General features: G+C 41.0%; 1 protein-coding gene across 2 annotated transcripts in view; it reads left to right on the top strand.

Moving 5' to 3' along the window:
- The window catches only part of RABGAP1 (RAB GTPase activating protein 1), a 4,144,188-nt gene that overhangs the window by 288,098 nt on the left and 3,830,818 nt on the right, over positions 1-25,272 (top strand). The window contains exon 2 of one of the 2 annotated variants that reach the window (XM_044058459.1): positions 926-1,122. The exons of the other annotated variant lie outside the window; for it this stretch is intronic. Within the exon in view, the coding sequence (XP_043914394.1) occupies positions 973-1,122 (150 nt within the window). The 5' untranslated portion in view covers positions 926-972. The remainder of the gene's footprint in view (positions 1-925; positions 1,123-25,272) is intronic. 2 annotated transcript variants of the gene reach the window in all.

Below are 25,272 nucleotides of genomic sequence, written 5' to 3'. Positions count from 1 at the left end.
ATTTGATCTGAAAATCTGGCTTTAAGAATGTTCTGGATGAATATTGCAGTAACTTGGTGCTGCTAATAAGGGACTTTTTAAAATAGGATTGTACAGGAGAAAAGAAAAAAGACAAAGTACATTTATAGGGAAATGGTACATTCTGAAGTGGACTTATTTTATTTACAGCTGCCCTATTCCATGGGCAAGACTGCAGAGGTGTGGGTGTTTCTGCTCATGTCACATGCCATTGTCAGCGTGATTGACAGCAATGTAAATTTCCTGTCGATATCACAAATTTACTATTGAACTGCATTTTGTATAATGCCAGTGTTTACTTTGCAGGAAACTTTCGGTAGTTAGTGTATGACTACTCGGACTGTTTAGGTAGTTACTAAATGTTGCTTTGCTTGATTTTATAACTGAAAATGTACTGTTATGCAAGTGAAGGTACTTGTGCAATCTTTTCAGTAATTAAATCTGTATTAATATTGTTGTTTTGGCACAATTGTTAAAATGTAGTTTGGATAGGTGCTAATGTCCATGGTGTAGTGGGTGGTGACACCAGTTCATGTGTGTGGTGTTTGGGTGGGGTTTCCTAATGTGCAGCAGGAGGGTACTGTAAGAACATTAGTGTAGAAGGCATGCTATTTTGATGATTTAAGTGTTAAAGCGTAAATCTTAAATTGGGTATGAAGTTTTTGTAGGAGAGAGAGAAACTATCTGCTTTGTAAAACGTTCTTGATATTGATTGTAGTAACTATATTTATGTTTTAAGATTTTTAAAATGTACCATAATGAAAAAGATTATAAAGAAACCAGAACAGAGAGACATTGATGTACGCCTGTACATTATTAAGCACTTGTAATTTTTTATTTCTGTGTTCCAGTGCAGTCTGATTGCCAGTTGAGTGATTACATTAATTTTTCCTATGATTTCTTTCAGGTGTATTATACTACTTTCATTCATGTGCTGCCTTTCATTTAGTAGCCATGGATGACAAGATCTCTGTGGGAAAAATTAGTGTATCTTCAGATTCTGTGTCCACTGTAAATAGTGAGGATTATGTCGTTGTCTCTCATCAAGGAGATGATACACCATCTACAAATAATGGTAGTGATGATGAAAAAACAGGACTGAAGGTAAGCCCTCTTAGAGAAAATTAGAGTTAGCTTGGATTTCCTTCTAGAAAATTGAATGTTTCTTCTTCGAAGAGCTTCTGATTTTTTCTTTTGATTTTTAAAAAAAATTGAACTGATGGAAGTAGGGTGTATTTAATTTTATCTTGTGCATTATGGGAGGAATAAATCAAAGTACCCTTTTTATGCTGTGTTGTGCAATGGTGCTTATTTTGTTAGCACGGGAGGTGGGGGTGGGGGTGGGGGTAGGGGTGGAGTAAAAGAGTGAAACTTTCCAGGCTACCAGTTTATCTCAATTTCCTACAAGATGTTAGCTGCTGTTCATCCTATTGATCACTGTTGCAGTAGTCTTAGTTATAAGGGGTTGTATCCTGCCAAAGATACAACAGCTGGCCAACTTCCAAAGCTTCAGGGTGCCTTCTATGTGTTGCCAAAGAGTACGCTCCTCTGAGGCTTTGGAGGCTCTACAGTCTGCTTGTGCTGTTATTTTAGTGGGCAGTTAAGTGCCCTTTGGAGGAAAAACTTCCATTTAATTATTTTTTGTTGATTAATACTTTCCTCTTCATGAAAGTTATTTTAAAGCTAGAGTGTGTGCTGTAATGGACTGTTATGAGACTGTATTGTACTTCAATCAAGAGTGCTCTTTTTTTCCTACCAGCTTAACAGTTGTTTAAAGTATTTAAAAACACATTTGTTCTGTTGGAGTTTTAGTTTTTTTTTTTCTGTGAAGACTTCCAAGTTTTTACTGGATTTTGCTGCTTGTTTTTCTAGAGGAGAGGCACCATTTTCGGCTTTGACACCGAAATAAATCTGTCCTTCTTCCGGCCACAAAAAATAAAGTTAAGCAAGCAGCCTTTGCCACCACAGTGGGCTAGCAATTTGCTGCGGGTGGGTGACCATTTGATGTACCTCAAACCACGTACCTTTTAGGGTTCCTGTTAAATCGGCGAATGCTTAACTTGGCTAATGCTGCTTAATTGACCCTTTTTATTTGAAATGGTGAAATCCCAAAAGCACAGAGCAGAGAATTTTTATTTATTTTTTCCCCCAGGGGAAAAAAAAAGTCACTGGGTCGTTTTCGGGACTCCGCTATTTCCTCCACTGTGGTGCGATCTCAGAGTTTGTATATTTAAGTAGGGGGGGGGGGTGGGGCAAAGCCCCCCCCCCACTTTATTTTGTTTGTTTTTTATGGAGCAGCGATATCCCCCCCCACTTTATTTTGTTTGTTTTTTATGGAGCAGCGATATCCCTCCCCCCCCAGGAAAAAAAAATTGCTATTCATGTGTTCTGCATTTTGGTGTTTCGACATATTTGAGTCGATTATACAGCGTTCGCTGATATAATGTAGACCAACCTTTTACCCCCCGATCTCTCTGGTTTAACACCTAGAGCCACTATAGACTGGGAGTTAGCCAAGTCTTCTGTGGCTGATGGGGTCCCTTCAGAGGTAAGGGAGAAGCACACCTATTTGTCCTGGGAAAGGGAACAGGGAAGGCTTCCTTGTCTTTTTCCCCCAAACATCGTTATTAAATTTTCACATGACAAAGGCAATCTTACATTTATATAAATGAAAACCATACAAAATGATACCACTTTAGTTGCAAACAGTTTACATCACAGGTACCATTAAAAGAACTGTAGTTGCTAACATTATACATCACTTATAAACCATCCAGTCATTGTCAGTTAAGCGTTATATGGCTCATTCAAATCCTGCCTCTTAAACATTATTCCTGCTCTGCATATATTGTTCTCACAATTCTATTTTTTTCCTATGTAGTGTGCTTTTCCCTTTTCTAAAGATCCCAATTGCAGTTGTTTTGTCTGTTACTGTATTCACTACTTCTAGTAAAGTTGGTCTAGACTTTGGTTTCCATTTTCTAGTAATTGCTTTTTTGTCAGCCAGCTTAATTAGACTCTGCAAAGCTTTACTATGTCTAGGCAATTCAATTCTGTAGCATAACAAAAAAAATCCTCTCCCCAGTCAGTTCAATCTGCTCACCCAACATCTCCAATAGAGTGGTCTGCAGGGAATCCCTAAAGTTTGCCAGCTCATTACACTTCCAAAAATAACTTGCAAGCTATCTCTTTCTTGTCCGTCAAGTCTTATACACAGATCAGGTTATACTTTTATCAACCGGAGGAGAAGTTGTGGATAGCAATAAAAAAAAAGAGTTCAGGATTTTATCTGGGAAAGGAAGCCAGCAAGGGTCAAGTGGAATAAACTGATTCTACCAATCAAATAAAATAAATAAGGTGGACTAGGATTACCTAATTTTGAGGGGGTATTTGCTATCCACCTGAGGAAAAATTCTTTGCAGTCTATTTGGAGTATAAAAATACCTATGAAAACATTACCAGGCAAAGGTCCTAAATGTTGTAGGCATTGTTGCATATTTGGGAGATGCACATATGTCCCCATTGTCTCTTTGTGAATTGCTTTTGCAGTCTCTCTTCCCAATCCTTTCTAAGCTCCTCTGATTTGATTCTTGTAATAATGTAAAAAATATAATTATCATGCAATATTTTATATGCTTTACTAATTATTCCTTTTTTAACTGCAGCTTTGGTTCTAGATTTTGTTAAAAGCTGTACCAGCATTGGGCTTTCATTTAGGAGCCCTCTATTTCTTTCTCTTTGCCTATACTTTGATATCAGTCCTTGATAAGGGAAGGCAATCTCTAACCTGCAGTCTAAATTCTCGGACTCTTCCTATTCTGTTACCTTTCCCTTTCTAGTTATTTGCTCCCAGTACCTTGGTTCCTTTGCCAGTTTTCTCCAATAAATTCCACCCCCTCTTGCATATTATCTGTATCCTGATCACAGTCATCCCAATCGACAGAATCTCTTTTTTTTTTTTCTCCATTCTCGTGGTGGTTAGGTTCTTAGAATGCTCCCTGCTATTTTATGAATGTAATACTCTGTATGATTCTGGTTGTTCTCCGTAAGAGTCTGCATCCAAAATCCCCATCTCTCCTTATTCCTTGAGCCTCCTCCCTGTGTCAGCATCATTCCTTTCCACTCTGAGTTATAGTTTTCTGCTTGTGCTAGGTATAAGAGCCTTAACTGTGTTGCTCTAAAATACCCCCTCAAAATTAGGTAATCCTAGTCCACCTTATTTATTTTATTTGATTGGTAGAATCAGTTTATTCCACTTGACCCTTGCTGGCTTCCTTTCCCAGATAAAATCCTGAACTCTTTTTTTTTATTGCTATCCACAACTTCTCCTCCGGTTGATAAAAGTATAACCTGATCTGTGTATAAGACGACGACTTCTTTCTGCTTTTCCAGGTTAGGGGTCGCCACAGCGGATCATCTGTCCGCTCATGATTGGCAGTGGAGTTTTACGGTGTCTAGTTGCCAGCCCAGCGCCCAACCTTCCACAGAAGGCACACGCACGCACTCATGCCTAGGGCCAATTTTAGTGTGTCCAATCCACCTATAGCATGTCTTTGGGATGTGGGAGGAAACAGGAGCACCCGGAGGAAACCCACGCGACCACAGGGAGGACATGCAGACTCCGCACAGAAGGCACCCCAGCCGAGAATCGGAGGAACTAAAAAACATTTTAAAGGCTTGTATCTTGGTATCCACAGCCATATAACAAAACTTCCAGTTTCTCAATTTTTTAATGATCTTCTGTTTAGTCTCTTCCCACATACCCTTAGTTGCCACCACAGAGTAATTTCTAATCCATACTCTTAAATACTTCATTTTATCATGTCCCCATAAATATGGATATTGTTGGACCAATTCGTGTGTTGGTACATAATTTACCGCTATTGCCTTTGTTTTAGCTTCATTCATTTTATATCCCGAGAAGATTTGAAACTGACTTAAAATGTTCCACTACACTGTAATGTCCCTTTCTGGTTTTGTCATGTATAAAATAATGTTATTTGCAAATAGAGCCAGCTTTTCCTGACTACCCATACCAAGTATATCCTTAAATTTCTGAGTCCCTTATTTTATTTGCCAGTGGTTCTAAATATATTGCAAACCACAAAGGGGTGGGAACGCTTCCCTGTCTAGTCAGTATGTTGTGCCATTCACTGGGGAAGCTACTGCTGCCATTTATAACACTGTTGCTACCATTTTTTTCTGCCAGAATGAAATGGAAAATAAACATGCATCTCCGATTTCCTTAGAAAGGAGTAGTTTACTGGGTCTGACTCGGGGGGGGGGGGGGGGGGTTCAGGCTTTTGATCTTTCTTTTTATTGCTTTCTGGTAAAAGAAAGAGTAATGTTTCCTTTCTTGGAGATTCAAGATTCTGAATCTGGACAGAAAGATGAAGGACAGATGCATGTTTGCTCCTCAGTTTTCTGATTCAGAATTTGAGGAGCTTCTGATTCCGTTTTGAGACTGTTTCCAGAATGTGCCAGTGTTTTCAGTGGGGAGTATATTGAGGTTTCTCAGTATGTCAGAATTTTTTTTGGGCTGTTACAGAAGGAATTTCCTGAACCTTTAACTATTTCTTCCAGTTCTGTTGGCTTTGGAGGATATGTGTGGCTCTCTGTATTCTTCCTGATGGCCTGCCTGCTGCCCCTAAAAAAGCAGATAGAATGTATAAAGTTACTCCATCTTTATGTTTTTATACCTGACCCAGCAGTTGTAGCTTTAGTTATTTCTACTGCTGCTAAACAGTTAATGCCAATCCTGATCAGGATGGGAGGATTATTAATGGGTACTGGAAATATTGTATGTTTTGCAGCTTTGATTTTCATAATTTTGAATTGTCAAGCTCCCATGTTTAATGTTTGTTCTGACTAACTGAAAGTATGAGGAGTGTTTGGTCTGCAGTTTCTTCTTTTGAGGAAACATCTGCTTTAAATTTAGTTTCTTTTTTTTTTTTGTACTAGTCACTTACTGCTCTCTTTTTGGTGTGTGTGTGTGTGTGTGTGTGTGTGTGTGTGTGTGTGTGTGTGTGTGTCATTAGATTCTTCCAGCTCCATAGCCTCTGGTACTATTTGAGGAGGTTTCCCTGGCTGCATTCTCGCCTCCCAAGAGGATGTGAATAATGATATTTTTTTCTCTCTTGTATAGAGATTTACTTTTTGGATCCTTTGCTGTAGAGGTGATCAAAAATTGTGATTAAAAGGGGTAAGCTGAATTGGGGAAAAGATTTTCTGTCCTCCATTTTGTAGTTTTTGTAAGGATTTTCTAACCCCTCATCCAGTTTTGGCAGTATGACTGCAGTGTTCTAAAAAGAATTTAGGAACCTCCAGAGCAAAGGACAGTCCAATGATTCAGTTTGACAGTTTAAGGGACCTTGTTCCCCTTTTTCCACCTTGGCAGTCCCTTTCCCTTCCAGAAAGTGGAATCTCCATTTTTCTGTCTGGCAACAGATAGTTTCAGACAAGTGGGTTCTGAAGATCATTCATCAGTGTTTATATGTGGCAGTTCGAGGATGTTCCTCCTTGCCTAGAGGTCATTACTCATTCAGTAGACCCGTACTCTTACTTCCATGTGCCTTTCATTACATGCTTTTCTAGGGAGTAATAGAACCAGTCCCTTCTTTCAAAATTAAGAAAAAGGTTTTTGTTCAGTGATGTTTTTGGTGCCAGAGAAAGAAGATGCTTGGAGTCCAGTTCTGGATCGATTTTCTTAGACATGTTTGTGATGGTGTCTAACTTCAAAATAATGTCCTTTCACAGTCTGTTACTATTGCTTTATCATTCAAGTTTCCAGGTAACTTTGCATTTAAAAGACACGCACATTATTTCTCTCTCTCTCTCATACACAGACATATTCATTTTATTGCAGACTTTGGGTGTTTCTTAAGGTTTTTATGTGGATCAGTTTCAGTTCTCTGCTCTACCCTTTGGACTGTATACTGCACTAGGTGTATTCAGTAAGTGGCTAGCTCCAGTTATTGATCATTACAGTCTACAGGGTATCCCATTTTATTTTTTCCATATTTAGATTACTTTCTTATCTTTGCAAACTATTTTGCAAGGTGTAAGGAATGTCTCACTTTAGTAAGAGATCTCTTGCACAAGTTGGGGATTCCAAGAGAATATTCAAAAGTCCTTTTTGACTCCTTCACACATATTGTGTTCTTGGGCTATTAGCTGTACACCTCAGTTCAAAGGGCTTTTCTTCCATAGGAAAAACAGATGTATATCTAGATGCATGTCTAAGGATGTCTGTGATTCTCAGGATAACCCTCGGAAGACTCGCATAGGAAAGATAGTAGTATTTGAAGTTTCTGTGGTCCAGCATGAACATCTCTTGTCTTTACAAATGATAGTGCTAGGGTTGATCAGTAGAAAAATTACTTGGTGGAGACAGCAAGTATCCATAAAGTTGGGTCTACCCTTATCCTTTCCTGTTCCAAAGTAGTTATCTCAGACTTTGCTTGGGGAGCATTTTCAGGAGGAATAAGAATGCAAGTTGTGTGGGACACGTAGGTCAGATGCATGCACATAAATATGGTAGAGATGCTCACCCTGATAAAGGCATTCGACTGTCTGAATCATCATTTGTCCCCAAGATCTCCTGCAGGTTGTTTCGGACAATACCACAATCATGTGGTACATCTTCAAATGAGGGGGAGGGTGGTACCAGGTTATAACTCCTGTACAGACTAGTTATGTTAGCCTGGGATATAGCTCAGTCTCCCTGTACAGGTATCCTTCATTCTGTCCGAGTAATATTGTGTGGCAGACAAGCTGAACAGGATGGGGCAGACCTTCATACCTGCAGACTAGAGCAAGGGGTCTTCCAAGGTTTGATTCATCTGTAGGAAGTTCTTGTAGTTGACCCATTGCTGCTTCTCTAAATCATCTGGCAAGGTTCTGTTCCAGGTCTGCATGTTAGAAGGCCTGAAAGATAGATGCCCATTCATTTTTTTCTGGAATGTTCCTGTATGTTTTTCCACCCTTTCTATTGATATCCAGGGTACTTCTGAAGATTCAGAATTAATCCTCTAAGATCTTTGTGGTAACTCCCTTTCTGCTCCAGGCAACAGTGGTTCCTCCCTTCTTTTGGAAATGACCAAGGGCAATTACCACAAGCTTCTTCATAGACTGGATCTAATGACACAAGATCAGGGGGTGTTTGATACACCACAACCCCCATCAACTTCATCTGACTCTCAGGAAGATGAGCTTATTTTCCTTTAGGGACCTGTTTACTGAGGATGTTCAGCAGGTACTAGTGGAGGGAAGAAAGCCTGCTACTAGAAAATCAGTTATTAGCAAATGGAAAAGGTTTTTTTTTAGTTGGTGCTAGCACTTGTTCAGGACAATTTGTTCTCTGGTTTTATAATAATTGTGCAAGATACTTTCTTATGGCCTTTCTTACCACTCTAAGGTTTGTTTTTTGGCAATTTCAACCTGTCTGTCCATGGATACTCCTCCTCGTGTCAGTTTTTTAAGAGGTTTTACTTGAGAGGCATCCAAGAAAACCAGTGCTGTTTCCTTGGGATCTTAATTTTGTGTTAGAAAAATTAATACATGATCCGTTTGATCCAGCTAATCTGTCTGACTTCAGGTTCTTAATAGGGAAAACAGTTTTAGTGATTGCTCTTACCTCTACAAGAGGAGTATCTGAGTTGCAAGACTTCGGATGAGCTAATCCCATCTCATTTCCACAGAGACTTGGTTTCTAAGAGAAATAGGCTCTTGTGCTTAAAGAGGTAGCCAAGTTTACTTTGTCAAACTATCTATTCCCCCATTTTTTTTTTTTTTTTACTAATCTTAAAAATGAGGGAGAAAGAATATACTTTGGATGTGTACTGAGAACTCTGGTACTATCTTGACAGAAGTAAATCTTTCATCTCCTTGGATCTGCTGCTCTTTTCTTATGAATGTAAGAAAGGGACATTCTGTGCCAGTACATACCATTTACACATGGTTGTCTAAGGCTGTTAACCTTTTTTTATACTCGCCACAACAATATTTTCCAGATGGGGGTCAAGGTCCAGTCCACCGGGTCTTTGGTTCATCTTTGGGTTTTTGGAAAGGGTTGTATTCTAGAAGTATTCTAGAAGATGCAGCTTAGTCCTCTGTACATACATCAACAAAGCACTATAAGCTTGACCCCCCCCCCCACCCCTGGTCTGGATCAGGCTTTGTAAGGACCTTTCTACGGGGGCTCCTGGGCTCTTCTCCTTCCACCTCCCGAATGTAGTAAGCTAATGTAATCTATGTATATAGCTAAGGCTACTGCAGCAGGGATCACTATGATAAATACAGTAAACTGTGTAAATAAAGTTACCGTAACAATAATTAGAAACACAACAGAAGCACAACCGCCAAGCTTTTAATAAAAAAAAGAAACGTCCAGTAAGCTCTTTCATCTATAAAAACTTAATTCAGACTGAATCCCATCAAACAATCTCCTTGTATAATAAGCATAATTACACCAATTTAACACATTCATTAAAAAATTCTCACATTAATTAGCAAATCATTCTAAAACACCATTTAAAGAGCCAATTTGAAAAAGATAGTTCTGCCTGTGTTAATGCCTTAACTTCTTTCTTCTTAAAAACACTTTAAAATGTTATTTAAACCTGGAGGATTGCTAGCATCTAAACGTACTTGCCAGCAATACTCCATCAGATCTAATCAAATAATCAGGAATACTATCTAAAACAAAAAATCTAGGTGTAAACCTTTACAACACACTCCAAGCACTGTTTACATCTGTAATATCGATAGCATGCAAATATTCATAAATCCTTTTGTTCAACCCTCTAGTGGTCCTACCTGTATAATATACTGAACACACTGAACAAAAGGAAAAATAAACCACAAACTTAAGACTTGCAGCTATAATAGCCCTGTGTAAAAATGTTTTTACCTTTTAACAATTGCTTCACTCCCTTCAACTTGCAAATACTGACAATAATTGCAACTGTAGCATTTGTGCATATCTTTTTTTTGCTGGAGGCTGTTTTTTTTTTCTCACCTTAATTTATTTTGAAATATATCTTTAACATTTTTTCCTCTTTTTAACAAAAACTGGCTCTTCACCTACTTTTTCTTTAACTTCAGGAAAACTATTTGATATTTTCCAGTTATTACGAAGGACAGCCTTTATGCTCTCAGTATCTAAAGAATACTGTAAAGACATCCCTAATGTATAGTCTCTTGCTGCTCCTTTTCTAGAGGTCCCCATCTTTTCCCTCCTTATACAAATACCTTCTTCATATTTCTGTTCTAACAAGTCTTCAGGGTAACCTTGAACTAAAAATCTAGAGCATAAGGCTAATGGCTAATCCTTCTAAAAACAGATCATCGTCATCAGTCAGTTGACTGACTCTTAACTGTCCCTTTATAATATTATTTTTCATTTTCCTCAGATACATACAACTATATTGTAAGTAAAAATTATTCTGGGCATCTTTTTTATATATTTTAGTTTTCAACGTACTACCTTCTTTAAAAACCTCTGCATCTAAAAAAAAAAAATGAATTTTTTTGTAAATCGTACTCTAAAGTAAACTTTAAATATTCACAGGCAGAATTGACATACTGAAAAAATAAAAGTTAATTAAACTAATTCACCTCTCCAAATGAGAAGTAAGTCATCAATAAAATGTCCATAGTGTATTGAATACTGTTAGAAAATTCACTGTTGAATATAAATTCTTTTCCCCATGCAGACTTAAAAACATTAACATAACTGGGAACCATGGCTTGCCCCCATGTCTACACCATTCACCTGCTGGAAAAAAAGAATTAAAAAAAAAAAAAGGCTAATATCACACCTAACATTTCTATAATCAGACAAACGTCATCACTGGAAAAAAGATTGGAGCTTAATTCCCTCTTTGCTAAATCTAAACCCAATTCATTGGGTATAACAGTATATAACCACTGAATGTCGATTGTCACTAGATAGTCATTATTCAACACTTCAGATTTATTTGTAATGTCCTTAAATTCAAAAGTTTCCTTAATAAAAGAAGCGCTCTTCATAGCAACTTTATGTAATTTTTTTTGTCTACATAAATGTCCATTCCTTCAGTTTTACTCCCCCCTCCAACCACTATGGGCCTAAATGGGGGAATTATCTTTAGTCTTTGTGCACTTTAGGCAGGCCAAAAATACATCTTATTTTAGGACACTTATTGAACAAACAACTAGCGTCATTGTTGGACAGCCTCCCTTTACATAACCATTCTTCCATAAGCGAGTCAATCAAATTATATGCTCTTTTATTGTCTTGAAAGTTGACTTTTTTGTAAAACTTTTCATCCAACAACATTGTTTCCATCTTATTTATATAAAACGTTTTATCCATAACAACCAATGCATTTCTTTTGTCTCCCTTAGTTATCAAAATGTCATAATCATTTTTCAGTCTTTTAAACACCTCCATCTCCTTTACAGTCATATTATAAAATTTGTAGTTCGGTTCTTTACTTAATTCTCTTAACTCTCTCTCGGCAGTAGTCACGCCTCCAGTTCAGGCCTTAAAGGCAGATTAAAACAAACAACTTGGTTTAATTGTTTTACTTAAGCATTAATGGCAGCCAAAAAGAAAAAGTAAATCCTCTGCAATTAACTTCTCGGTTATAAAAATTCAATGGAAAAAAACCACAGCGGAAACACAGTGAGTGGATAAAACAAGCCAAGACTTTTTAATAAAATAATGATGAGCACTTTCATAAAACCACTTTTGCTTCTTCAGATCATATTCAACAACTAAACCACCATGAACTAAATACAAAGATACTATTCCTGTAGGCCACCCCAACCAGTAGAGACACAGACAATTATGGTTGCTAAGTAAGTAATTACTTGATAATAGTACAATTCAAAGACTAAGCATAGTTAAGTCATTATCAGTCTGTCTAGTTTTAAAAAAAACTGTTTACAAACATACCTCTTTGCATCACAGAAAACATGCAATACAGTAAAATTCTGCAACATTATTTAAAACGTTTTAAAACTTATTTCTTCAGCCTTCTAAAATTTAAGGCTGGTTCTATAGAAACATGATTATTCAACCCATAGTCTTGATGTGCTCTGTGTAAATATCCATCTCAACTCTGCCTGTTCTGTAGCATAGGTCAAATCCCCTCTCCTCACACTAGGGGGTATAACTTCTAACACTGAGAGTATAAAAGTTTGTTTCTCTCTTTTCTCAGTCATGTGTTTAGCAGTGGCACTGTAGGTTAAACCCCTACGTGCATAGTACAGATGGTCTCTCATTCTCTCCCTTAAACACCTATTTGTTTTACCTATGTAAAACTGATTACAGACTGTGCATAGGGCAACATACACTAAGTTCTTTGTATTACAGTCGGCCTTTGCCCTAACTTTATAAGTTCTGCAAGTGTTTATGTACAAATATTGTTGATTTAATTGATTAAATGACAAAAAAATCAATCTCCACATTTCCTCATGCCAACTTCCCCCGTGTTATCTGTCTGTCCACCATTCCTAGGATAACAAAGTTTATATTTCAAAGACTGTTTGTTTATTCTTGAAACCAAAAAGTGGACTTGGCTCCACTAACTGAGCTATAGCTGGTTCCACTTGTAACACATGCCAGTGTTTCCGTGTAATATTCCTAATACCCCGATCATCTGTAGAATAGACAAGTGAAAAATGTTATCTCTTTACTTAAGCTGTCCTTACGATTACATGTATGGGGTAGTGAAAAATAAGGTTTCCCAGGCTATTCCTGCCCCTTTTAACTTCGTCATGTACTAATGTAATGTCCATTTCCTTTTAGCCTCTTGTTAAAAACTCGTCCTTAACAATGTGTAACCTCTCTTCTAGTTCACTATCACGAGTAGTGAGCCTGCTGTTCCTTAAAGGAGTACTGCACCCACAGGCTCAAAAAACATGTTTAAAACATCATGGCATGATGTTTCCTACACTTTAACAGCACTCTGGGATTGTTTACAGGATTTTAAATATTTTTATATGTAATTCCAGACTCTGACCACCTGGAGGCTGGCATATTGACGTGGTTTGGATAAATCAGGTTGCCATCCAGTATCCCAGAAGTCATTGTTTGGCTCAAAAATGTTACATCATGCAGGCCTCCGTTTGCCTAAAGTTCCTGTCATTTCATAGATGTTGCATGCGTACAAGGTACTGAGTAAAATAGAACAGTGTAAGTAACATTCCCTGCTGCTGGATGACTACTTAAAACCGAAACAGTGAAAATGCCACAGAACACACTCAAAGTGTTGTTTACTGCTGCCTTTTTTCCTAATTTAGTTTAAATGGCACTAATTTGTGAGACAATGAATTCCAGTCCATTTACTTCTCCCCTCCCCCATAACACATAGCTTCCCTAGCTGTCAAAGTCCTGAGGGTAATTTGACCTGGTAATTCCATTGTTTGGCAGATCTCAGCAGGGTGCTTGACTCATGTAATTTAGTCTTTGCTCTAGCATTTCCTTTGTTAGAGGGGACATTTTTTGCTGCACTATAGCCATGGCCTTACTTGACTGCAATCACATCCAGTAAGGTCTTGCACCAAGGAGCTAAAGAATAAAACATTTATACTATTAACCAGTTTAGATCTTTATTAATTTAAGTGTTAAGGCATCACTTGATGCTTCCACCTTGTTAAAAATTGAGATTTACACGTGCAAAGTGTGTTGGTATGCAGTGTTTGCCTTCATATGTTTTTACTCCACTGGTTGGTTTGCAAAAAAAACCTTTTGCAGTGTCCCTGGATTTGTCTTTGTACATACAAACTACATTGCTATAGTGTCCCCTTCCTTTTTCTTGTGTCCAGAAGTCACTTATAACAAAGTAAATTTTTTATTGATTTTTTTTTTTTTTTAACTAAAGGACATCAAGGTTAACTTAACTTGAATCAGATAATGGATGCCACTGCAAAGAATCATTGTTGAAATATTTGTGCATGGACAAAATCCCTTACTAAATCTATTTGCCAGCCTCCAGTTCAATTGTTGCTATGGCTTTAATATACTGGTGTGTTTGCTCATGCCTACCAAATATCTCCACCATTACATACCAGTTTTGCAGTGCAGTAACCACCCAACATGCCCATACACCTTTAGCCATCAATATGCAGCTACTCCTGTTCATGTGAGTATGTGAATTTATTTTCAGACTTAAGGTGTGGAAGCTGCACTGAATAATTCTAGGCGCTTGTTCAGGTTTCACATGGTGCTTGCTGAGAGCTACTCTTCATGTTAAGCCACTATGAATATGTTGCACTGCCACATCTGATACCAGGGTAATGTTTTAATCTTTCTATTCCCGCACTGCACACTAGCAGTATCTTGTGCAAATACAACAGAGAAGTATGCAAGCGATACACCACCTAAGCATCATTTGCCGTGCAGAATGTATAAGTATCCGTACCAAACTTCTGTGTTTCCAAACATCGGTGCTGCTACACTACTACTGAATAAAATGAACATCACTCCGGCTGGAGGAAGGACAAGGGAGCCATGACATCACAGAATGGGTGGGTCTTATTATTTTAGTTAGAATCAGATGACGGCTGTGGTGATGTCACTTTGGGGGAGGGAACTGATTAAAAAAAAAAAAAAAAAAGTACCTGCACTGCCTGGCCTCAATGATGTCAGTAATTGGGCGACTCCAGCAAGCTTTATTTAAGCATGAGAGAATGATTTTGTAAGTGAAACCATCACAGTATGAGAAGGTAGGCTTCTGTTACAGAAGTAAGGGGAATTATAAAAATTGTAAATGCTTTATTGTTGTTGCTTTACAGAGGACAATGTAAATAGGGAGGAAAAGGGCCATGAAGTTGAGGAATACATTAGAGAAACATGTCGTACTCCCTTAATGTTTGTCCCGTCAGAATATTTTTAAAAACATGCTTAGGATGCATGCTTTCATGATGTAGACAAGTTGGGCATTAGCATTCCTTTCGATATAATCGAGTATACAAGATGCCATTATCGTTCCTAAAAATCTGGACTTCCAGAAAAATCAATGCTGGCATCTGAAGTAGTAAATGTAAATTCTAAAAAGCTACAACTTGTGTTTAAATAATTCACAAAAGCAGTTAGTTCTGTCTTTGTTGCCTGCCAAAGTAGGAAAAAGTCATCAACAAATCTACGATAAAAGGAAACCACCAGTTCCCTTCCAAGCTCTGTGAACCTAGTAAGTGTTTCTCCTCCCAGCAGGTCATGACCAAATTGGCGTAGCTATGGCCACATGGTGCCCATAGCTACACCAGAGGTTTGCCTATAGGAAAAATTATAAACACGAACACATTATATTCTCACCCAAGTTTTTCCGCCCGTACCGATATCCTGATAGATACTTATAGGTTGAAAAATCCGAGTTGCCATTATTATTATTATTATTATTATTATTATTATTATTATTATTATTTGAATTTTGATCTACTCTGTCACAAATGTTGTTTGCTGCAACTGTTATGAATATTAGAATTGGTAAAATTAGTCCTCCTTTGACTGGTTTGCCCTGAAGTATTCGCTCCAGATCTTTCTAAATTAGCCGCAACACTTTTGGGAGCTACTGAAGCATTATTTTCCTTTTGTGGCATATTCTCCCCACATTCTGGTACCGTAAATTCAATGGCCTCTTCTTGAAACACATTACTTCCTGGATAAGCCACACCTCTTTCATAATACATATGATCTCACTCAAATTTTTTGAGTTTTCTCTTTTTAAGGACTTCATTTTCTGTGATCAACTTATTTTGGATCAAACAAAGTTTAGAATCAAAGATGTTCTTCGTGTTTCACTGTTGCAGTCATCACTTGTGGGTTATCCCTGCTCGGTAGCCCTTGGCCGGCCTGAATACCAGAGTGAAGGATTTCCCTCCTACATCGGCTGAGGTTGATGTCAGGTCATCAGGGCTGTAAAATGAGGCAGCTGATGCCATTACATCAGTCTTTCTTGTCGTGGAGCCATAAGCAGTTTGCGACTGCATCGGTCGGCTGTTGCCAGAGTGAGGGAATAACCTTCTAAAGCTAATTACCCCATTGGGGAACCTTTTCTTGCTTTTTATCCCTTATCAGAGAAAGTCAGTAATTGTCTCGGTTGTGGAAAGCAGATCCCACACAGAGACTTCCATACCGCGTGTGTCACCTACCTATGCCCAGACCACGACATCCCCGGAGGTCGGTTCTGCGTTCTGTTTAATGCTATTAGAACTATTAGGAGAAGAGCTAAAATTGTAGCCAGACACTTCAGTGAGTTTATTTCTCACCGTGAAATGGCGTCAGTTGGTCAGGTAGCTGTTGAATTGCCTAGAAAAAAGAAAGATGAGGAAAAGGATAGGCCTCAAAGTTTGGCCCTCTGATGACTCTGGTCTGAAGTCAGATAGCCTTCCACCCATTACAATTGCTGAACTCAGTGAGGCACTTTTGCAGATCCTGATGCCAGCTGAGGAACCGTCGCAGGCCTCTACCAAGATCTGTTTGGAGTCCAGCATGCTGCTGGGTCTATCTTCTCCTGTCGGTATGTTGGCCTTCAGTCATGCGGTTAGGTCTGGAGCCACTTTGCAGGCACTGACTTCCGTAGAGACAGAACCAACAACTGACGCCAGGCAGAGACAGACTACCATGCCGCCGCTTAAACTAAACTTGTATAAGGCCATTGAATCCACCAGGCCCAAGACTGACTGCCCCCTAAAAAGACCCTTTCCCGGGGACCCAGCCACCGACTCCCTTCCATCCAGCCTGCCACACAGTCACCGCAGCTGCTCAGAATGGCAGAAGATTTAATCACTCTGATTAGAGGAAGTCAGCCTACCCAAGCCACCCCAGCTAAAAGGAAGAGGGCCACTTCTCCTGAGGCTTTTTCTGACCAGGAGTCAGAAGGGTCTGAACTGGAGGAGTCTGATACTGAAGACCAGCATCTGCAGCATTTGAGGACTCTAATGCTGATGACCCCATTTCTGCTGCCTCCCCACCGGAGTACCTCTCTTTCAGGGAAACTTTAAATTCCCTCATGGAGCATTTTCATGGGGAGGCACAAGATTACCCTCAGTCAAAGAAAAGACTGAGAGAGATGTTCTTCATGTTTCACTGTTGCAGTCCTTTACATTTGGGTTATCTGCTTGCAGTAGCCCTCAGTCAACCTGATTAACAAAGTCTTGGATCCTGCGTCAGTTGCTGTCCCTTCTTCCATGACGTCAGGTCATCAGGGGTATAAAACATGCAACTGACGCCATTACATCAGTCTTTCTTGCCGTGTGGTGCCCGAAGCAGAAGCAGTTCGCAAGTGCCAGTCAGCCGACTCCTGAAATTTTTCGTTTTCGAGTTTCAGAACCGATGTCTTCAACTAAAGCGAAGTACCCCGTTGAGGAAATTTTATTTGCTCCTGACCGATGTCAGAAAAAGTTAATAACTGCATTACTTGTGGAAAGCAAATGCTTCATAAAGATTTCCATTTGTACTGTATTCCTTGCCTAGGCCCTGACCATGACGTACCTTGCTGTCTGTTTTGTGCTTTATTTAATCAGCGCACACTCCGTCATCGATAAATTTTTGCCACTATATATTTTGGTTCTTGGTTTAATTATCCAGAAATGTCGTCCGTTAGCCATCCGACTACCGGAATTTTGAAAAAAATGCAAAGATGAAGACAGAGACAGGCCGCCGAGGTCCAAAACTGCCAACAATGCTTCTCCTAAGCCAGTCACCAGTTCGCCGGTACTCAGTGAGGCACTTTCGCAGCCCCTGATACCTGCTACTTCTGATTTGCAGGCCTCTACTGAGACCCATTCGGAGTCCAGTATGCAGCGAGATGATTCAACTACAGAACCCACGGACGTCTCTACCTTGGATGGGTCCGGAAGCGCTGTGCAGGCACTGGCTTATGAGGGTGTATTCAGGACTACGGACTTGCATATTAAACCAGACGCCTCCTTCTTCATTTAGGCCTAAATCTCGAACCATGCCTAAAAAAAACGACGCCCAGGCTGCATGCTCAGGCCTCTATGCCTAAAAAACAAATTATAAGAATGGCTGAAGATCTTATAACTCTAATCAGGGGAAGCCAACCTCCCCCTCCTAAGAGACCTAGGACTGAAGTGGTTTATGAATCTTCTGACCAGGATTCTGATTTTTTCTGATTCTTCTGATCTGGATTTGCCCTTACCTACTTATGAAGATTCTGATGAAGAGGATTCTATTCCTCTGCTTCCCTCCAGAGGATTTTTCTTTTGATGAAACCTTACATACTGTAAGGGAGCATTTCCACTGGGAAAGCCATGATTTTTCTGATTCAAAAAAGAAGCTTGGGGATTTCTTACTCCTGCCTCAGCATAGGCCTTTAGCTATTCCTCCTGTATTAGACATTGTTGACGATGCTTTTTCGGAATTTAGTTTGGCCCCTGATTCTTTGCCTCCTGCTCCCAGAAAACCTGACATATTACAGGGTTCCTGATTCACACAAGTTCCTTTTTAAAAATCCTATTGTGGATCCAGAGACTATTTCACAGGGACCCAAGGGCATTAAGGCTTCTACTGCTAAAAATCCTACCCCTTCTGATAGAGACTCCAGGGCACTGGATAGATGGGTTAAGAAGGTTTACATTTCTGCAACCTTGGTTATTAGGGCTTTAAACTGCCAGTTTCATTTGTTAAAGTATCAGCAACATGTTATTGGATTGCTTAAACAGAAAATTATGTTGATTCCTGACTGTGTGGGAAAATAAGGAATTACAGGATTTAATGCATTCTGCTGAACAGGTTGGAAAACATACTTTGCAATGTGGATTTGATTTATTAGAGGCCTCTTGCAGGGCTGCTGTTACTGGGTCTGTGCTCAGAAGGCATGCTTGGCTTAACGAGCAATCTTTGCCTGATCATGTTGAAGATAAATTGTTGGATGCTTCCTTAAATCAGGACCGCCTGTTTGGCAACAAGGCTGAGGAAGTTCTTAAAAAGATGGAAGATAAAGATAAATCTATGCAAACTGTTAAAGATTTCTTACAAGTTCAGCCTCCTAAATTTAGTAGGCACTGGCCCTCTAAGAATTGGTCCTTTCCAGCCCCTTCCAGGTCTTCTCAAGCCAAACCAAGACACAGCAGAAACCCCAGGTTTCAGTCCCAGGGGACACACAAGACTAAGCATTGGGGGGTTTCCGCACCCAAATCAGGCAGTAGTAAGGCTCCTTCCTATGGAAAACTGTCTCAATGACTTGCTTTTAAAACTTCCAAGCACTTCCCAACTGAATGCTCCTTCAGACGGAAAGATTGGTCTGTAAGCCAAAAACTGGGAACTCATTACCCAGGACAAATGGGTTTTAGATAGTGTCCCAAGGATACAGATTTCACTTCCACACCTTACCAACACCAAGCAGGTGGCCAGATCTACCCCCAAATCATTGGGCAGATGCCCAAAATCAAGTACTTTCTCTTAAGCATGGGGGCTATTCATTTGGTACCGGAAAAGGGACACGGCTTCTATTAGAGACTTTTTCTGGTACCCAGAAAAGGCAATACATGGCATCCTATCCTGGACTTCTCTACTCCAAATACCTTTCTGGTGATTCCAAAATTCAAGATGCTGACTCTTCACCAGCTGCTTCCTATGCTAGGCAAAGATGCATGGTTGGCAACATTAGACTTAAAAGAAGCATACCTGCACAACCCTATCAGGGAGTCTTGCAGAAGATACCTATGCTTCAAGGCAGGCCACATGCACCATCAGTTCTCTGTACTGCCCTTTGGCTTATCTACTGCGCCCAGGGTATTCACAAAGTGCCTAGCTCCAGTCATTGCATTCTGCAGGCAAAGAAATATTCAAATATATCCATACCTGAACGATTGTCTAATTCAGGCAGAAAGCCAGGACATGCTTTTGAATAGTCTGGCTTTTGTTCAGGGGGTACTGACTTGTCTGGGGTACACCATAAACGTAAAGAAATCACACCTGGTACCCTGTCAATAAATTATATTCCAGGGAGCAAGCTTGAATACAACTTCCCAGATTGCTTTCCTCACACCAGAGAAACGGACTCATTTGACAACCTACTTCAAACAAGTGGCCACAAAAACCCAGTTATCTGCAAGGCAAATACTGCAAGCCTTGGGGTTCATGGCCTCCTGCATTCTTCTAATTCCATATGCAAGACTGCATATGAGTGAACTGCAGTGGTATCTTAAAAGCCTATGGTGTCAACATTCACAGGATATAGAGGCTATGATTCCTATCATACCTTGCCTATGCCTCGAGTTCCTTTGGTGGGCAGAGGCCTGCCACTATAACAATGGAATATCATTCACACTACCCCCTGCCACCCAAACATTAACAGACTCGTCCGATTGTGCATGGGGGGCTCACCTGGCAGGGAAGTGCATTCAGGGCAAATGGAACCCAAGTCAGATGCATCTACACATAAATCAAAAGGAAATGTTAGCTGTACAGAATGCTCAGACAGCCTTCAAGGATCACATTTTTCCAGGACAACTAATGGTAAAGACAGACAACACCACGGTCATGCGATACATAAGCAGGGGGGTACACACTCTTACCCCCTCTGCAGACTAGCCATGGCATTGTGCATCACAGTCTTGAGCTGTCAAGTGAATCTACAAGCTCAATTCCTGCCAGGAAAAGTAAATAGACTGGCAGATGGACTAAGCAGAAACCTCATGGACCCACATGAGTGGAAACTGGAACCAAGGATTTTCAACATGTTGACAAGCAAATGGGTAGCCCAGATGTAGACCTGTTTGCCTCCCCCCAGAACCATCAGTTGGACAAATTTTGCACAAGATTCCCCACAAACTAGTTTGGAAAGTGGATGCTCTATACTTCAGCTGGAAAAACCTATCCGTTTATGCTTTTCCTCCTCTGCCTCTGCTCTCCAAGGTACTACTAAAGATCAAACAGGACAAGCCAAGGACGATTTTAATTGCACCAGACTGGCCACGCCAACACTGGTACCCCCTCCTGCACAGTGTCATGCTTGGCCCCATGGCACTTGCCTCAGACTTCTTCCCTGTTGTCTCAGCAGGAGAACCAGTTTCTGCACCCTCAGCTGCAAACCCTGAACATAGTAGCCTGGCTAATTATCTAATCTCTCCTTTACCACACCTCAGTAAATCGGTGATGGATATAATTTTAGAAGCTAGGAGGCCTAGTACTAGGAAAATCTTATGCTGCAAAATGGAAAAGATTTTGTACATGTAACCAATCTCAAGGGATGAGCGCAGCAGTGCCCAGTTTACCTCAGATTCTACAATATTTGACTGAGATGCTTCATAAGGGCTTGTCCTTTTCCTCCATCAAAATTCATGCCTCAGCCATTTCAGCTCATTTTAGCACAGAGCCTCCCCTCTTTTCTCACCCACTGCTCAAGCAGTTCCTCAGAGGGGCCAAAACTTTAAGGCCACCGAGGAGAGCTCCAACTCCAGCCTGGGACCTTAACTTTGTCTTGGAGAAACTCACTCTTCCTCCTTGCGAGCCAGCTGCTACTGCAGATTTAAAATTCCTTTCCTGGAAAACAGCTTTCCTTTTAGCAATCACGTCTGCAAGAAGGGTATCTGAGTTACAGGCCCTTATGGCAGTGGAGCCTTTCATCATCTTTCATGCGGACAGGGTGTCCCTCAGAACCAATCCCTCCTTCATGCCCAAGGTGGTATCCAGTGTGGCTCTTAATCAGTCCATTCATTTGCCTACCTTCTTTCCTAACCCACAGAACAAAGGGGAACGGATACTGCACTCCTTAGATGTGCACAGACAACTTGGATTCTACTTGGACAGGACTAAACCTCAAAGGAAATCTGAACAACTGCTGGTGGCATTTGCTGCAGGGACAGAGGGGAAAGCTATTTCAAAGCAAACCATTTCAAAATGGATAGGCCACTGCATTCATTTATGCTAGAAGCACCATGGAAACCTATCCCACAGGACATCAGACCCAATTCAACCAGGGCTGCATCTACCTCTACAGCCTTTCTTAGGGACGTCCCTACAAGGGACATCCTAGAAGCTGCTACCTGGAGTTCTGTACATACTTTCGCCAAGTATTACCATTTCCCAATTTTCTCTAAATCCAGAGCTGGTTTTGCTACTGCAATCTTGCAGGGCCTTATAGCTGGCACTTATTCTATGTAAATTCCTCCTCCCAACCTTAGCTTTGGGAATCTAGCCAAATATAATGACTGCAACAGTGAAACACGAAGAACATAGTACAGTTGTGTACACTTGCCATAAATGTAGATGTTAGAGTGTATTCACTGTTGCAGTCCTGGTTACCCTCCCTCCAGTCCCCTTTCTTCTTTTGGCTTTACCTCTACTCTCACTTTGCTCAAAATGCTTTTTGGTGTATTTGCTTTTTTGCTGGAGGTATATCCTTTTATTATAGATTTTATTGCTTCCCATTTGGGGAGCACCTGACATCTGGGGCAAGAAAAACTGATGTAATGGCGTCGGCTGCATGTTTTATACTCCTGACGACCAACGTCCTGGAAGAAGGGACAGCAACCGACGCAGGACCCAGGACTTTGTTAATCAGGCCGACTGAAGGCTACTGCAAGCAGATAACCCAAATGTAATGACTGCAACAGTGAATACACTCTAACATCTATATTTATTGTAAGTGTACACAACTGTACTTTACTTGACCTGCCACAGCATAAACCTCTGGCCATTCCTCCATTCCTGGATGTGGTGGAGGATGTCTTTTTGAAGTCTGCACTCACCCCAGACACACACCTCCCCCCTCCCCCCAGGAAGCCAGACAGATGATATACTTGTGGGTGTCTTGCACCCCATATTTTTAAAAACTCTGCAGCAGACCCAGAGGTCATTACTAAGGGCCCTAAGGGGGCTAGGGGTAGCGCCTGTAAAAACCCCATGCCAACTGATGGAGAGCAGAGCCTTAGCCAGACTAGGAAAGAAGGTCTACACTCTGGCTACCTTGACCATTAGAGCTCTGAATTGTTAATTTCATATGCTGAAATACCAGCAAAATGTACTGGAATTATTAAAACAGAAAATTGACCATTAGAGCTCTGAATTGTTAATTTCATATGCTGAAATACCAGCAAAATGTACTGGAATTATTAAAACAGAAAATGTCCACCCTTCCAGACAGTAGTACAACCAGGGAACTAGCGGATCTTCTACTTTCTAGCTCCCAGGTAGCCAAGCATTCCCTGCATTGTGGGTTTGATGCCTTGGACGCTTCTAGCAGAGCTGCAGTTACTGGCTCTGTGATCTGAAGGTATGCCTGGCTAAGGGAACAACCTTTGCCTGACTAGGTTAAGTTCAAGTTACTAGACACCCCTCTGGATAAGGACCAGCTATTTGGACCCAAAATTGAGGAGTTCATTAAGGTAATGGAAGACGAGGCCAAGTCTGTGCAGACGATGAAGGATTTCTTTACAAGTACAGCCTCCCAGGTTCAGTAGGAGCTTCCCCACAAAGTATTGGTCCTTTCCTTCCCAAACAAAACCTGTCCAGAGGAAGAGTTGCAGGGACAGGCCCTCTAGGCACCAGCCACAAAGCCAACAGAGATCCAGACAATGGACCACTGCAATGCTTAGGGCAAGGGAGTTCTAAGCCCATTCCCTTCTCCTAGGACTCCCAATGACTCTCTTCCCCTCCCCTCTGCCCCACATCCCCCCTGAGAGACTAGGAGGAAGACTTTCCCTCTTCCTAGAGAATTGGCATGCCATCACCTCCGATCTGTGGGTCCTAAAAATTATTACCAGCGGGTACAGATTCTCTTTCAAAGAGAACCCCAGATATTCGGGCTTCCCAGATGTTCCAGCAAATCAGGGGGCAGAAGCAATCAGTCAGATCCAAAACCTTTATGCCCAAGGCGCCGTGGAACCTGTACCAAAGGAATAGGCCAGAAAAGCATTTTAATCCAGTCTGTTCTTGGTACCCAGAAAGGAGTGCACCTAGCACCCTATTCTAGACCTATCCACTCTGAATCTGTCCCTCCTGGTCCCAAAATTCAAAATGCTGACCCTACACAAGCTTTTGCTAATGTTGATACCACATGCTTGGCTAGTGACCCTAAATCTAAAGGATGCCTACCTCCATATCTCCATAAGGAAGTCCTGCAGGAGTTTCCTGCACTTCAGGGAAGTGTCCTAACACTTTCAGTTCTCTGCTCTGCAATTTTGGTTTATCTACTGCTCCCAGAGTCTTTACCAAGTGCCTGGCCCCTGTCATTGCCTTTTGCAGATAGAAGAGCATTCAGATTTACCCATACCTGGACGACTGCCTCGTCCAGGAAGACACCAAGGAAAGATTCCTTCAGGACCTCACCTTTGTTTAGACTCTCCTAACCTCCCTGGGATTCATTATTAACCGAAAGAAGTCCCAATTTCACCCCACAAGAAGGGTAACCTTCCTGAGAGCTCTGTTGGACACAGCACAAACAGGAATCCCTCCCTCTGGAGAAGCAGAGATTCCTCCACTCTTACATTACACAGCTGGCCTGCAGGACCCACCAGACAGCAAGGAAATTCCTGCAAGCACTGGGTTACACATGAGGAAACTACAATGGTACCTCAGGAACCTCTGGTGCCAACACTCGGTCACTGGAACACCAGCTACCTCTGATTCCTTGCTTAAAGAAGGAGCTCTTATGGTGGGCAGAGGTGTGTACCCTGAGCAAGGGTGTACCCTTCATCACTCTCCCACAGGCCCAGACCATCACCACAGATGCTTCAGACACAGCCTGGGGGGCACACCAAGGAAGTATGTGCACTCAGGGCTTTTGGGAACAGAGGTTCAGGGACTCCATATCAACCTAAAAGAAATGCTGTTGGTGTGCAGGGCAATCCTAGCTTTCAAAGAACACCTGAGATCAGGAGTGCTCTTAAGACAGACAACACAATCTGTTTCGCTTAGCTATGCAAATCTGTCAGTCGCCCTCAAATCTGGGACTGCATCCGATAGCTCAGTATATCCCAGGGAAACGGAACACCCTGGCAGACCAGTTAAGCAGAAGCCTCCTGGATCCCCGTGGGTGGCAGCTGCACAGGGGGACCTTTCTCAACATCAGCCAAAACTGGGGGAATCCGGACATGGACCTTTTTGCAACCTCAGAAAACTGCCAGCTAACCAAGTTCTGCTTCAGAGAGTTCATCCAGAAGCATGGAGGGTGGACGCCCTCTCTTTCCACTGGGGCAACCTGTTTGTGTACGCATTCCCACCCATGCCCCTGATTCCCAGGGTACTTCTCAAGATCAGAGAGAAAGGAAAAAAAGGCTTTTCTCATTGTTCCAGAG

Source organism: Protopterus annectens, chromosome 16.part0, assembly GCF_019279795.1.
Source record: "Protopterus annectens isolate FY-2018-M chromosome 16.part0, PAN1.0, whole genome shotgun sequence".
Taxonomy (NCBI): Eukaryota; Metazoa; Chordata; order Ceratodontiformes; family Protopteridae; genus Protopterus; species Protopterus annectens.
The sequence above is the reverse complement of the archived record's forward strand: the minus strand, read 5'-3'. Positions and strand labels throughout refer to the sequence as shown.